The sequence below is a fragment of the Amblyomma maculatum genome, chromosome 8 (genome assembly GCF_055883805.1).
Source record: "Amblyomma maculatum isolate TAMU_Amacu chromosome 8, ASM5588380v1, whole genome shotgun sequence".
Taxonomy (NCBI): Eukaryota; Metazoa; Arthropoda; class Arachnida; order Ixodida; family Ixodidae; genus Amblyomma; species Amblyomma maculatum.
In genome coordinates this window covers 117,668,852-117,680,981 of record NC_139351.1, presented here as the reverse complement: position 1 = coordinate 117,680,981, position 12,130 = coordinate 117,668,852, and the positions used below count along the sequence as shown (strand labels likewise).

General features: G+C 48.8%; 1 protein-coding gene across 1 annotated transcript in view; it reads left to right on the top strand.

Moving 5' to 3' along the window:
• Positions 1–12,130, top strand: part of LOC146182297 (tyrosine-protein kinase transmembrane receptor Ror2-like) — a 502,076-nt gene that overhangs the window by 258,851 nt on the left and 231,095 nt on the right. The window contains exon 4 of the mRNA XM_084577387.1: positions 10,129–10,291. Within this exon, the coding sequence (XP_084433513.1) occupies positions 10,129–10,291 (163 nt within the window). The remainder of the gene's footprint in view (positions 1–10,128; positions 10,292–12,130) is intronic.

The window sequence follows — 12,130 nt, the reverse complement described above, 5'->3', positions numbered from 1 at the left end:
GCGATACCGGTGAGCTGCTAGTCATAATCTGTGAGTGCTTGTCAATTGCGCTCCATCCCAACCTTATTATCCTTGTCATTTTCCTTTCTTGGTTCGGGTATTCTAGTTCACTGTAGTCCGGGTCTGCGGTTACTACCTGTCCTAAGTAGACATATTCGCCTACTACTTCCAGTGCTTCGCTAGCTAACGTAAACTGCTGTTCCTTCCCGAGGCTATCGAACATTACTTCAGTCTTCTGCATATTGATGTTCAAGCCTACCTTTCTACATTTACTGTCTAGGACATCCCTCATTCTTTGCAGTGCATCCCCAGAGTTACTTAGCAAGGCAATGTCAGCAGCAAATCGCAGATTACTGAGGGATTCTCCATCTACCCTTATCCCTAATTGCTCCCATTCCTTAGAGGAAGTCTCTGAAGACTTCCTCTAAGTAAGCTGTGAATAGTACTGGGGATCGTGTTTGCTTGCCTAACACTTTCCTTTAGCGCAATTTTGTAATTTTCTTTATGCAGAACTATGGTTGGTGCGCAGCCACTATATAATCTTCCAGTACTTTCACGTACAGCTCGTCTACAACCTTGATTTCGCAATGCCTGCATGACCGCCTTGGGTTTTACTGAGTCAAATGCTATTTCATAATCAATGAATGCTATGTATAAGGGCTGGTTATATTCCGATCATTTTTCTGTCACCTGGTTGATGGTATGGATATTATCGACAGTAGAGTACCCCTTCCGAAAACCCGCTTGATCTTTTTCTTCATCGCAGTCTAAGGTTGTCCTGATTCTATTAGTGATTACTTTAGTAAATATTTTATACGTAATATACAGTAAGCTGATTGGTCTGTAATTTTCAGGGCCTTAGCGTCCCCTTTCTCTTGAATTAAGATAATGTTGGCGTTCTTCCATGGCTCCGGTACCTTCGATGACACCAGGCACTGCGTATGCAGGGTGGTCAGTTTTCCTAGCAAGATATCCCCTCCATCGTTCAACAAATCTACGTTTACTTGATCCTCTCCAGCTGATTTCCCCATTTTCATAGTTTCTAACGCTTTCTTAGCTTCGTCCTTAGTCACTGGCCTTGATTTATATACTATAGTCTGATTATAACAGGCCGACAAAATAGCGAGCCATTTCTTCCTTTCTAGAGTTGCATATACCTTGCTTGGAAAAGACAGAGCGCTATTTTTATGGTGAACTTTAAAACTTGGATTCTCAAATTAGGGGGAGCCCTTGACCTGTCTGTCGTGTCCAAGCACGCAGAAACAAAGTGCGACAACCCCTGCTCAGTAGAATGTGCGCCGCTAGGGAAATGCTGGAACAACGATGGAGTGAAGGGAAGGAGAGAGAATGAAGAAGGGAAGAAAAAGGCTGCCAAAGGGAAAGAAAAGGCCAAGGAGGAAACTGTAAAAGGATCGTCCCTTGCCTTTGCCGTACACGAGGACTCGGCTCAAGCGAGGAACCACCGTAGCCCACAATCCACGGTTATAAATCAACCGTCGCGGCGGATGGCGTTTTGGGGAAGTATGGGAAGCGAAGGGAGAGAACTAGCCTGACGGATAGACGGGTGATGCCCAGCTTTCTCTATTCTCTTTTGGGTCTACCACCACCGCTCTGACTGTTTCGCTTTGTCTTTTCTTCATCGACTTGCTATTTGGTCTTTCTATCTTTTTTTTTTTTCCTTTCGCGCTGTGTTTTCTTCTTGTCGATTTCATTTCGTTCCTTTGCCAGCACGTATTTGCCGTTTTTGTCCTTCACAGCGAGGCGCATATGCATGTATACAGATTTGCCTTTAGTCCGGCACGAACCCTACATAAGGGAAGCCCGGTGTCCCGTTTTTATTTTTGTTTTCCCTTTTTCCTTCTTAGAAATTTCGAACAGAGGACGACGACGACGAATCAAGAGGTGCGAAGCATGGAGCGCAGCGCTGGTCTCAGATTTGTTTTTAAAGGCGAAAACCTTTAATGGGTCATTGTTGCCGTCAGCAAAAGTGTCACGCTTTTGCGGCGCTCTGATTGGCTAAGGTGGATATGACGTCATATACGTCTCGGCCAATCACAGGGCAGTATCGTTTGGCAGGCGCTGCCAACTCGGGCCTCTTCTTTCACACGGGAAGATGATATCAGAATCAGCCTGCCAAGACCCTTGTATTCACGTTGTCCCTAGGCCACGCAAACACGCTCATACGGCTTGGTTAAAGCAGGGCTTTATATGTTGGCTGGTAGCTTATGCTATCGCGTCATACCGATTCAGGCGTCCGTGTGGCGCATTTCATTTGGCGCTTGCTCGAACGCCGCACCCATAGCCTATATAAGCAGATGAAGTAAAACCAGGAATCAGCGAAGTTTCAAACGAAGGCTTTTGCCTTATAGCACTTTAGTGGTACAAAGTGCCACACAATTATTTTTTTGTGTGTGTACGCTGCCTTTCGTTCCTGTTAGCGTTCATTGCATAGCGCGCTGTAAGTTCGTTCAATAAGGTAAACGCGACCAGGTGCTAGTTTTCGGGGGCACGCTGCGCCGATTACCATTCAGTAGCTCGTAATGCCATTTCTCCATGTTTTCTTTCTTTCTTTCTTTCTTTCTTTCTTTCTTTCTTTCTTTCTTTCTTTCTTTCTTTCTTTCTTTCTTTCTTTCTTTATTTCTTTCTTTCTTTCTTTCTTTTGTTTTTGTCGCTCAGCGAAAAACATTGCCGTCCATGACTCGAATCCGCCTCGCCCCTCTTTCCACAGCTATCGCACCGCGTGGCGCGCATTTCATTGACGCGTAAAGAGCCAGAGAACCTTTTTTTTCCCATCTTCCACGTTCGTTGGCCTCCTTGCTGTCTACAACACGCACCGCTCAAAATGACGTACGCAGTCGCGTCGTCTCTTCAAGCCGTCCGCGATTTCGATCCCTTTTTTCCCCTCGAACGCTGAATTGCAAATGGCCCAGCCCGAACAATTTCTTTTCTGAACGCACATGCACTCGTTGGCGATTCTGTTTCCTTGTTTTTTTCTTTCTTGGCTTGTTTCATATCAACGTCGGCTCGCTTTCTTCACGTTCGGGACAACTTTTTGGCTTCGGCTTCCCTGCGGGCGGACGGTGGCAGACCGTCCCTCATCCTTCTCCGTCTCGCTTTCTTCTCTCCCAAATGAAGACAAATTGCCGGAGGCAACCGTTTGCTCAAGACGAGAGAAGGTCGAGAAGGGAAGGGGAGAGGTGTTCCTTGCTCAGACATGGAGCTGCTGAGGCTGGGGATGGAGGTGAGGAGGCTTGCGACGACGTCTTCCTGGAGAAAGACGCGTGGCCGAATAAGTGGGTTTGTTATGGTGTCTGCGCCTTCGTGGCGGCGGGACTTCTGTAGGCGCCGATGACGATGTATCCGTCTGTCTGCTTCTGTTGCTGGTCCAGGGGCGACATATGTCTTTCTCTGGTTTTTCCAGCGTGTTCGTCACAGGCCGCCGTTCCTGCCTGCTTTGCTGCCCAAATTTTCCACTGATCGCTCCGATTTTCTTGCCACCTCTGTCTCGCGGCGCCAGTTACACTATCTGTGCATACTATGAATGCATGCATGAACGTATTTTAGCATGTGTGCTGAAAGAATGGGGCTATATATTGTAACGGCATATTGTTAAATGATCCTTTTAATATTAGCGGAGAACAGTGGGGCATGAAAACGAGCGGGCTATTTTCTTTTATGTTGCAACCGTTAAGAGCTCCGTAAGGCGTGGAATGGTGCCTACGAACAAAATAGACTCGCAGAGAATGCGATGTATTTTTGTTTCAAGCATGCACGGCCTTGCCGTTCCAAGTTGACTTCGTCAGTCGGCCATTTTCTTGCCCACGGGAAGAATGCGTGGGGAAACGGGTTGGTATAGTTTATAGGGCTTAACGTCCCAAAGCGACTGGGGTTATGGGGAGGCCGTAGTTGAGGAATCCGGAAATTCTGACTACCTGGTATTCTTCAATATGCACTGGCATCGCGCAGTACACAAGCGCGTGGCGTTTCGCCTTTGTTCAGAGCACTAGTAGAGATCTATGGAGGCGGAGATGTCGACCTTCAGCGACGGCGATGTTGTCGTCTGTGTGAAGCTTTGGGATGGCAAGGAAACAGCGGCGATAATGAAATAATGGCTATAACGAAACACTGCCTATAACGAGACACCGGCCGTAGCAAATTGTAACTGACACTTCTGCGACAGGTTATAGTGGCTAGAATATGTAGTGGTGATAGTCGTTACGTCGCTTACTTAATTTAGAAGTAACGGTAGCGGGCGTAGTGACGCAGTCCTTGTTCTAAGGCTGCAGCACTATATAGCAAGAGAAGGTAGAAAAGAATGCTGTCAGCATCGAGTCACTTGACCGGCCCTAACGTGTTTAATATAACGCGCTTAATTAGCGAGCCAATCTGCCGCTACGATTGCGAGCGTTTACAAACGGTCGTTGATTAGGCCACTTGGCCAACGGGAGAGATTAGACATGATGCTCTTTTCTCCTCGACTTCTTTTTCCAACAGTCAAAATTCATCGGTGCCAACCCACTGTATGACGTTCCACTTAGCCTGGAGCGCTTCTGGTTATTAAACCCCTCATACACCACCAACAAATATAACTGACGCGGCCGTACCTGACGTACACTATATCTTCATTACGTACGCCTTCCCGCAGGAAGTGTCCTATGGTTTGTTCAGTAGAGCGTGACTTGAAAGAGAAAGGATTGTTTTAATGGTAGAGGGATGGGTAGTGGAAGAAAGAAAAGTATTTTGCAATTCGTCTATGCTTATATCTAAAAAGAAGCCCAAGGCTTAGAGTAGCACGGCAAAACTTTTCTCTCTTCCTTCACTACCACCTTCTCCCCTTTCCTTACATCGCGGCTCAAGTGTCCATGCACCGAGAATAGTGAGATACTCTTGGCTTCGTTCCTACAAACCAATTTACAAATTATTTGCGCCGTGCTCAGCCGTCGCCGTCCGGGTTGACTATACAATAGTGTATCTTTGTGAGTGTAATCGCTTTAAATCCAACTGGCTGAATTCAAACTTTCGGATTGCTCGATTGTGAGTTTTGAGGTCAACGTCACGAGCTTAGGGCGTGGTTTGCCTACTCACTTTGAAGTCGGCATATAATTGAAACATATTTGTGATTCTTACCAAGGTCGAGTTATCGAAGCTGGACTTCCTAGTAAAAGATCCTGATCTCAGCGTAAATTCCGACATGTATCTCTAAGCTCTTTCGCATTTCAACTAGCGTCAATGCAGAGACTTCAGCTGAAATTGATTTTTATCTTTTTTTTTTTTTTTTTCGCTTTGTTACGGACAATGCGAAAGTTCGCTAGCCCGGCCCGTGCCCTCTGCACAGATGCGGCACGCTGCATTACGAGGAAAATTCAGAGGTTCGGCTGCACGTGCAGTGTGCCTTGAGCACGCGTTCGCTAACGTTCAGGGGGGTTTTCAACCTATGTATATTTTTTAAGCGAGAGGACTACAGCGTCGCGAGCATAATGCCTCCCCGCTCAGCTGCTGTCCGCGCAGCCCTAGCAGCGAAATGGGCGCCCACGCGTTGTCGTCTCTCTTCCTACTTTCCCATCGCTGTTTATTTATGGCCTCGCCTTTTGTCCCGGCCATGTCTCACGTCTTCCTCCCCGACCTCCCGCATGGCTGGTCCGCTCACCTCTTCCTCATTCGCTTCCCTTTAATCCACTCTCTCTCCCTTATTCTTCTGGGTCGCAGATTCCGGCGAGATGAACGAGCTCAGATGTCTTTGCGAGGTCGATATCTTTTAGCGAAGCCGCCATCTTATGTCCTTTCTTTCTTATTCTGTCTCTTCTCGGCGTTGCTAGCCTTTACGTTCCCTACGATGCATACAACTTTCCGCCCTTATCCTATACTTCTTCCTTTCGATTTCCTTTTTCTTGTGATCAGTTTTTGTTGTTGTTGTGTTCGCTACAGTGTTTCTTGGATGATTCGTCCGTGGTTGTGTACTGTTCTGCGTCCTCGGGCGTTCCAGGGAAGCTTTTATGCTTAGACATTCCTCTCTCCCTTTCACCTCCAAGTTTGTTCTTATTCGCTGTTCCTCTGTGCTAAGCTTTTCCGGACCCAACCCTGCGGACCGAGAATCGCCGATGCCTCTCCACCCACCCTCTCAAGACTATCCGTCCATTTCCATCGAAAGCTGCGTTCAAGGCTCATTGGTCGAATGAGCCGTAGGTGGGATTGCGACTTTCACGCCATTAATGCCCAACTTTTCGTCGGCAGCAGTGCAAAAAGAGCGGGTTCTTGTGGAAAAGGAGAAATGCGGCCCTTCGAAGCTTGCGTGTGAGAGTAGTGCCAGAGTTTTAAGGTCATCTCGCGGACTTCGCGCCAACGACACCCCCTGCGTGCGTCCTTGCACCTGCCTCCTCGCATTCACGCTCGTGGAGAGCTGACCGTCCACATCGGCTTTGTCTACGGACGGGCGTCTTTCTCACGTTCTCTGTCCAGGCCGTGGCGCTTCTTTCGCACGGCGGTGCGTCCCCTACAGCCGAAACGTCGGGCCGACTTCTGCGAATGTTTTGAGGAAACGTGTGCGTATTTGTAACCCTTGTTCCTATCGTCAACGCGACAACAACCGCTTAAGTCCGGTTCGAACCATTTCTCAGTACGTGCCACGAGTGTTGCGTGCTGACGTAGCAGTTTTCTGTGAAGATTCCAGCGTCTGGGTACCTTGTAAAGTCGACTAGGACAGCAGCGGCAGTTCATGCGGTATAAAATGAACAATACACGCATTGCAGTATGAAGAAACTCCCGTGGACTTTGCGATCGTGTTCATGCCTTCGCAGTATTAGACACCTTTAGCTGACCGTTTTAATGTCCAGCGGAGCTGAGCGCACCAGTAGATACAGCAGCAGAGCGTCACTCGAGAAAAGAGCTTTAGTTCGGCTAGGGTGCATCGATGCGCTCGGCGGATCCGTCACCCGCCCTAGCGGAAAACATCGACGCGCTCTGCTTCGATTTCTGCGCATGCACAGTGGCGTCTCCGTGCGCCCAGTTGACTGTGCTGGCCGTAAAACCGCTCAGCTAAAACTCTCTGATGAATCTGCAAACTTTTTCCTTACTTTATTAAAATTTTGCTTGTTCACCTCTTCTTTATTTTTGGTTTTTACTCGTTGGACATCGCGTTCGGGCTCTGCTTTTAAGGCGAACGCCTTACTTGGCACATGGTGAAAGTTTCGCGTGGGCAAGGCCTATCCGCAAGATATGTCCACGAGATATCGGTGAGGTTCTGCCTAATCTTTAAGAAAAGAAATTATCTTCCACCGGGAATTGAACTCCTACCCCTCCGATCACTAGCGTAGCGCCTTAACCGACTAATTCACACCGGGCCCGTGAGAAACATATCTTGGTAAGAATTAGCAGATGGATTCTACGCAGCGCACAGAATACTATGCCTTGCTGCCTTTGCACATCGCTGAATCGCCAATTCTCTATTGTCTCTAAGTTGATTTACATATTTGAAATGAACCTAGAAGCAGCTGCTCTACTAGCGTACTCCACCGCGTAAAGTTACGCACACGATGAAAGTCGCATTATCCAGTCATGGTGCTGTGTGTGTATATAAAGTAATTAAAGTCTAAGGACTGGTTATTTTTTTCCAAATTTCGTGCTGCCACATCAAGTTTTCATGGAATGTCCATTACTGCAACAAAAATGTCGAGGGAACGTTTTCGGTTCCAAGCCTTTCAAAAATAGTCATCGTAGTAACAGCAAATATAGTGCATTCGCGCGTGAGTGGCCCAGACTTGTTTACGTTTGGTGTTTTGTAAAAAGTGCTCATAGCGCTTCCCCCCCCCCCCCTCTCATTTGCGTCAGCCGCAGTTCGGACACTAAGATATTAGTCTAAAAGCACTTGCTGCTGGGCTAGTTGGTTTTGGTTCATAATTAGATAGCAATGTTGGTAACCGGCAGGCTATTTTATTTTCTGCTGTCTTTTTTTTTAACAAACCACTATTCTTTTCTAAAACAACGCCTCAGCTACTTTCATTAGCATTCTGGGAAAAAAGTATTTTCGTTTCGTGCCGATCTGCCTCCCCCCCCCCCCCCCCCTTCATTGCCACCTTTCAAGACCATTCTTAAGCTTGACGCAGGGGAACACTTTTCTTTTTTTTCGGTTCTACTCTGAAATCCTGCAGCTGCGTTTTAAAGGCGCTGCCACATTTAAGGCGGGCATTTCCCGGCTGGCATCGCGGTCCCCGCGGGAGATAGAGGAGGTCTGCACCCTTTCCCCTGTCTTCGCTCCGCCAGCGCGAATCCCCGCAACCCATGAATCATTCAGCTGGCGTAACGGCTATTTCTTCAGCCCCTCCCGGCTGTCCGCCATCCCTTCACAAACGCACGTACATACGCACTTGCTTGCTGTTCAACTTGCTTGCCAAGACGACGATGCGCCGTCGTTCCGTCTCTTCTCCGCGGCGTCTTTTGTTGGGGCTGTTCTCGGGAACACTTAAATCAGTTATCCTGCCGAGCCAGAGAGTTGATCCGAAACCCTTGGGCTGGTTGGTTGGTGCCGGAGTCGGTGTCGTAGCTGCCTGTTTCCGGCTCAAAGCGCAGCCGCTACTTTAATTTGCCAGCGAGCGCGGGCCGCTATTGGTGGGACGTGACCGGATTTTGGCGCTTTGTGCGTTCCGCGTGCGCTTCCGCAGCGTTCTTTCGAGCGACCGTGTTCATCTTCTTCCGTGGCAGTGAGGCAGAACGCGCATTTGCGCCGAGGGTAGCGAGAAAGAGAGAATAACGTAGGAGAGATGGAGAGGGCTAGTCCGAAGCTTTCGACACAGGAGTTCATCTTTCCGACCATCGGACGACAAAACACATTGAGTACAGACCAATCTAGTCACGAGTTCTGTCAATCCCCGATGAAGCAGAAACCGCCGGCTGCAGAAGCTAAGTAGGTGCGGAATGGCATCGCTATACTATATGTTTAGCAACTAATGGCGGTGTATTTCCGAGTACAGAACATCTAAGAAATCTCTAAACGTAGGGCAAAATAAAAAATTACGGCCGGTTTGCATAGTTAATGAAATGCGAAGTAGGTGCGTAGCACTGCTAAGGCTCGGAGGTAAGCACAAGCTGCTTGACGACGTGGCGAGCGGCTCGGAGGCGAGGTCCAGGGAGCGTCGCGCGTGCACGTCTGCTGTCCGTGAAGGCTGAGGAGTGACTGAGGGTAGAGATGCCGAAGCTGAGGACGCGCGAGTGACACACGATTGCTCACTCCGGAGTAACACGCTAGTGCAACGCTGCCCAGTGACGGCCGCCACGCCCGCAACTGACACGCCCCTCTCTCACTGGGTGCATCTATGAGGCCCCTCAGCCTCCCTCAGTGTTAAGTCACGTGATATGGACGTCGCCACTTTTCCTTTCTTTTCTTCAAGTTTACGGAGAGACGGATTGACAGAGAGAGAGAGAGAGAGAGCGGCTTGTGCTGCAGTTCTGCGGCCGCTCCGCCTCCTCAATGCGGAGCCGCGCAACGCGTGCGTCGCCACTTTCTCTTTCTCCACTTCAAGTTCACGAAGAGAGAGAGAGAGAGAGCGGCTTCGGACAGACATCGGTGAAATCCGTGATTGCTGCTGGTAGTGCTACGCACTTAAAGAAATGCTGAGAGCTGTTTCTAGTCTCTGAACGCTACAGAATAATTCACCCCAAAACTGTCCGGCATTTTTAAATCATTACTGGCCGCGCTGAACTATTTCAGCAATGTTCTATGGTACTCATGCGTTAAAGAGGCAGAAAGAAAGCCCAGCAAAAAAAAAGTCTGTTCTATGCTTTGTGGGAAGGAATACTTGCGCTAACGTTCAGTCGCATACCTGCGTACTACAGGAAGTTAAAACGAAACAGTGCTCATGTCCGGCACTGTTAGCGCCAACTGGAGAAACGAGACTAAGCAGAACTACCCTGATCAAATGGAGAAGCACTGGAAGGCGAAAGGGTGAGAGTATAGTGAAAGGGCAGTGGAGAGAAAGTTGAGAGTGTCTTTACTTCGGCAGAGGAAAAAAGAAAAGCAGTAACATGGCCGCCACAGCAGCGCGCCGTGCACATGGTGTCGTGGTCTTGGTGCTACTGCATCATGGTCGGTGTCGCGATATCTCACAGTGTCATTTCCCGTTCTTTTCTCCTCTTCAGGTGTCCTCCGCCGAGTCCCAGCTGGGGTCGGAGTCTCAGCTGAAGGTCAATGCTACCGCGAGTGCCACCTACACGTGCCGAGCGACCAACTTCGTCGGGGAGGCTCGCACGGAAACGAGCGTCGCCAAGGTCTTTGTCGTCCAAGTCGAGGGATCCCCTCCTGGTAAGCCAATGAGCCGAACAAGGGCTTGCTTTTTTGTTGTTGCTGTTGTTGCTTTTTTTTGCCTCCTCGTCTTACTCCGTCCTGCATGCCGATCTTCTAGCGATTGCAGATTCTGTTGCTTGTGTGCCGCGAAGAAGCACGATGCGTTATATTTTCAAGTGCGGCGATGTTGGACAAAATTTATGATAGGGCTGGGGCGTCGAAGCTTCACTTCGTCCCATGGTTTGTTATCCTATATTCACGCTTGCAGCGGTTCACTCTCCCACGCACAGAGCCCAGCCGTCACCAGTGCTTTCCTGGAGTTGTGCGTGCGTCCGTGTTTGCATGCCCGTGCTGCCGTTGTGGCTCCCACATTTTATGTGCGCGTGTGTTTATGTGATCAAGGTTTGTGCGCGCATCCACGAGAGGCTCGAAAACTCTCAGCAACTCGCGTGACCGCCTCGGCGCCTGTGGTCTGCATTCTGCTGACGTCGCCTTTCAGCACTCGCAAGGAATACGTACGCTTTTGCAGGCATCATCAAGATTAACAGTCTCTATATCTAATGAACACAAAATGTAATACAGTGGCTAGATTAACCATTAGCCGATGAAAAGTCGCCAAGAGTGTCTTTTCTATACCACGGTAGCTTCGGCGAAAATCATCAAGTTTGAAGACTGTGCTTGTTAAGCTTGCAGCATACCCCATTTACCGGAAGCAACTTTATTGTGAACGTAACAACGCCGGACCTAAACGAAAGGCTTTCTGCACCAAGAGGCTTTGTGAGGGGGGCGGTGGAGTTGCTGACGTGTGTCATTCTTCGCTGGTTCTGTATAATGAGATCTCAGCTCGAGACGATTTACAGATACATCGTGGGCATACTCAGTGACCGCGTTGCCAATACGTCTTCGGTACACGTGACTTTAGAATGATTTCATTTCAACAAGCGTGACCATAGGGTGGAGCAGAACTCTCTCGCTTTGTGTTCCTGCTGCGCTCCATCTGTCGAGGCATATCGTGATTTCAGCGACTACCTTCCTCCGTTGCTCTGTGATAGACTACAGTAAGCGCAAACAGAAAAGAAGACCTTCAGCGTCGCCTCTTACGCGCGCCCAACCTGACCTTGACCAAGGCTGTATAGTTAACTGCGAATGAGGCCGTCGTTGTGAGAATCAAGATCGGATAATAAAAAAGGAGTACTCAACACCACTTTCTTATCAAAACCGCATCGCTGGCTTTCCGCCGGCCGTGAATCGAGGGAAATGTGTTTCCTGGATATGCAGTGACCTTCACGCAGCCATGCTCATTCGCTATGCTTAAATGCCAGTTTTACGCTATCAGTGTCTCCATCATTAGAGCCTACTGCACAAAAGCAGCTATGGAAAAAGAGGAAACGAACAGCAGGAATAAAGGTTTAGGAGGATACGAGCTAAAGCTGCACTTTAAAGGAAACGTGTTTAGCGATGATGCATGACATGAGAGTGTAGCGCAAAATGCACAGAAAGGGTACACAGTACAGGCGCTAGCTTTCTGTGACCTTTTCTGTGTCTTTCGTCCTTTTGCGCTACACTCTCATGGATCACCGTTGCAGACTAGCCCAAGTTTCCACCCTTGTACTTAGCGAGTCTCGCTTGAAGCAGTAGGAATGTACATTTGATGCTAACTTTGTCTCGAAGGCAATAACTTCATAATGTGGAGTTTACCGCTACGTCCATGCAACGCTGCCTGCGCTCGTAAACGTGGGCCCGTAAACGTGGGCCCGTCGCTGACGGAGACCTAAGGGGACATCCCTTGGGAGTGTCATCTACACGCTATATGCGACATAAGAACGTGCAAAGTAATGGCGGGAGACATTCTAAAGA